The sequence below is a fragment of the Rattus norvegicus genome, chromosome X (genome assembly GCF_036323735.1).
Source record: "Rattus norvegicus strain BN/NHsdMcwi chromosome X, GRCr8, whole genome shotgun sequence".
Classification (NCBI taxonomy): domain Eukaryota; kingdom Metazoa; phylum Chordata; class Mammalia; order Rodentia; family Muridae; genus Rattus; species Rattus norvegicus.
In genome coordinates, this window is record NC_086039.1 from 133,745,906 (window position 1) to 133,747,259 (window position 1,354).

The window sequence follows — 1,354 nt, forward strand, 5'->3', positions numbered from 1 at the left end:
CATGGACCTGATGTGTCCAAACCCAAACAACTTGATTCCAAACTCAAAAGTGTAATCAAAATCAAAGGGGCTGCCTGTACAGTCAAAGCAATTCGCTGTCCTTTTGGCGCTATTTCCATGAGACAGCAAGGCTGAGCAAATGCCAGGCTTTGTCTTCAGGAATGTCTGAGCCAATCACTATACTTTTTGGTCCCAAAGGCAGCTAGCTGTAGAGCTGACTCCCCGTACACAAATGGCTTTTCACATGTGCTTGCCCACCCATGTCACCCTAGGCCATTTGGGTCCTGCAGTCAGTTCCCTGTCTTAGAGCTGCCTCCCTGAAGCCAACCTTCCCAAGGCTAGACCTGAATCAAACCACTCACTACCACAGCATAGCATCCAAGGGCAGTCTGAAAACACTAAACACCAGAGCCAGAAAGCCAGTTGAATGAGGTTTATTGTTTCAGACTGGGTTTGCCCCATCCCTTGAAGTTTTACTCCCCGCGCTGGCATTGGTGGTAGTAGGCCTCCCGCTCTTCAAGGTACTTGGCCCTCAGAACCGCAGCCCTCTCCTCGTAGGGGATTTTATCCGCTTCTGAACACCTGGCCCACATCCTCCCTGCAGCCTTGGCCACCTGCCCCACAGTCCAGTTTGGGTGTTGTTCTTTTATCTCGTCAAAATGGTCCTGGGAGAAGAGCAGGAACGAGGATGGTGGCTTCCGCGGTGCATCTGCATCTCTCCTCCTCCTCTCCCTTCTCGGTCCGGTATAGTTTCTCATTTCACGTTGGTACCGATCTTTGTCGCGCTTGGCCAGGGCTTCATACTTCTTTTTTTCCTTCTTTGAGATGGTCTTCCACTTTTCAGAACACTTTCTAGAAAATTCGGTAAAGTCATAGTAGATGTTTGGCTGTTGCTCCCTCATTTGATTTCTGAAGTCCATCATAAAATGGACATAAGGAGAGACGTTCACTTTCGGTCTTACTTTGCTGTCTTTTCCCATGTTTATAGAAGCTCGAATTCCTATCCTGCTGATTGGAGAGCAGCGATTGGTCTTCACTACAGGAGCAGCCTAGACAGTGTCCTCCATGGGGTGAAATCTTCCCTCTGTGTGCGCCTCAGCCAGGGCCCAGCCTTTTCAGTGCTGATGGGCATTGTTGGGTCAAAGAAGGCAAATTGTGACGTCATCCCTGAACTGACCAATGGCTGCCAAGCTCAGTCACTTACAGGAAGGCCCTATATTTTTAAGAAAAAAATACACACACACACACACACACACACACACACACACACATATATATATATATATATATGCTGTCTTCAGACACACCAGAAGAGGGCTTAGCTCTCATTACAGATGGTTGTGAGCCACCATAT

The 1,354-nt window shown here is 48.3% G+C and overlaps 1 protein-coding gene across 1 annotated transcript; it reads right to left on the bottom strand.

Moving 5' to 3' along the window:
* Nucleotides 1-418: 418 nt before the first annotated feature.
* Nucleotides 419-1,135, bottom strand: LOC120099272 (high mobility group protein B4-like). Its single transcript, XM_039100378.2, has one exon. The coding sequence runs from the start codon at nt 978-980 to the stop codon at nt 474-476; it is 507 nt and encodes a 168-aa protein (XP_038956306.1). The 5' UTR covers nt 981-1,135; the 3' UTR covers nt 419-473.
* Between the last annotated feature and the right edge of the window lie 219 nt (nt 1,136-1,354).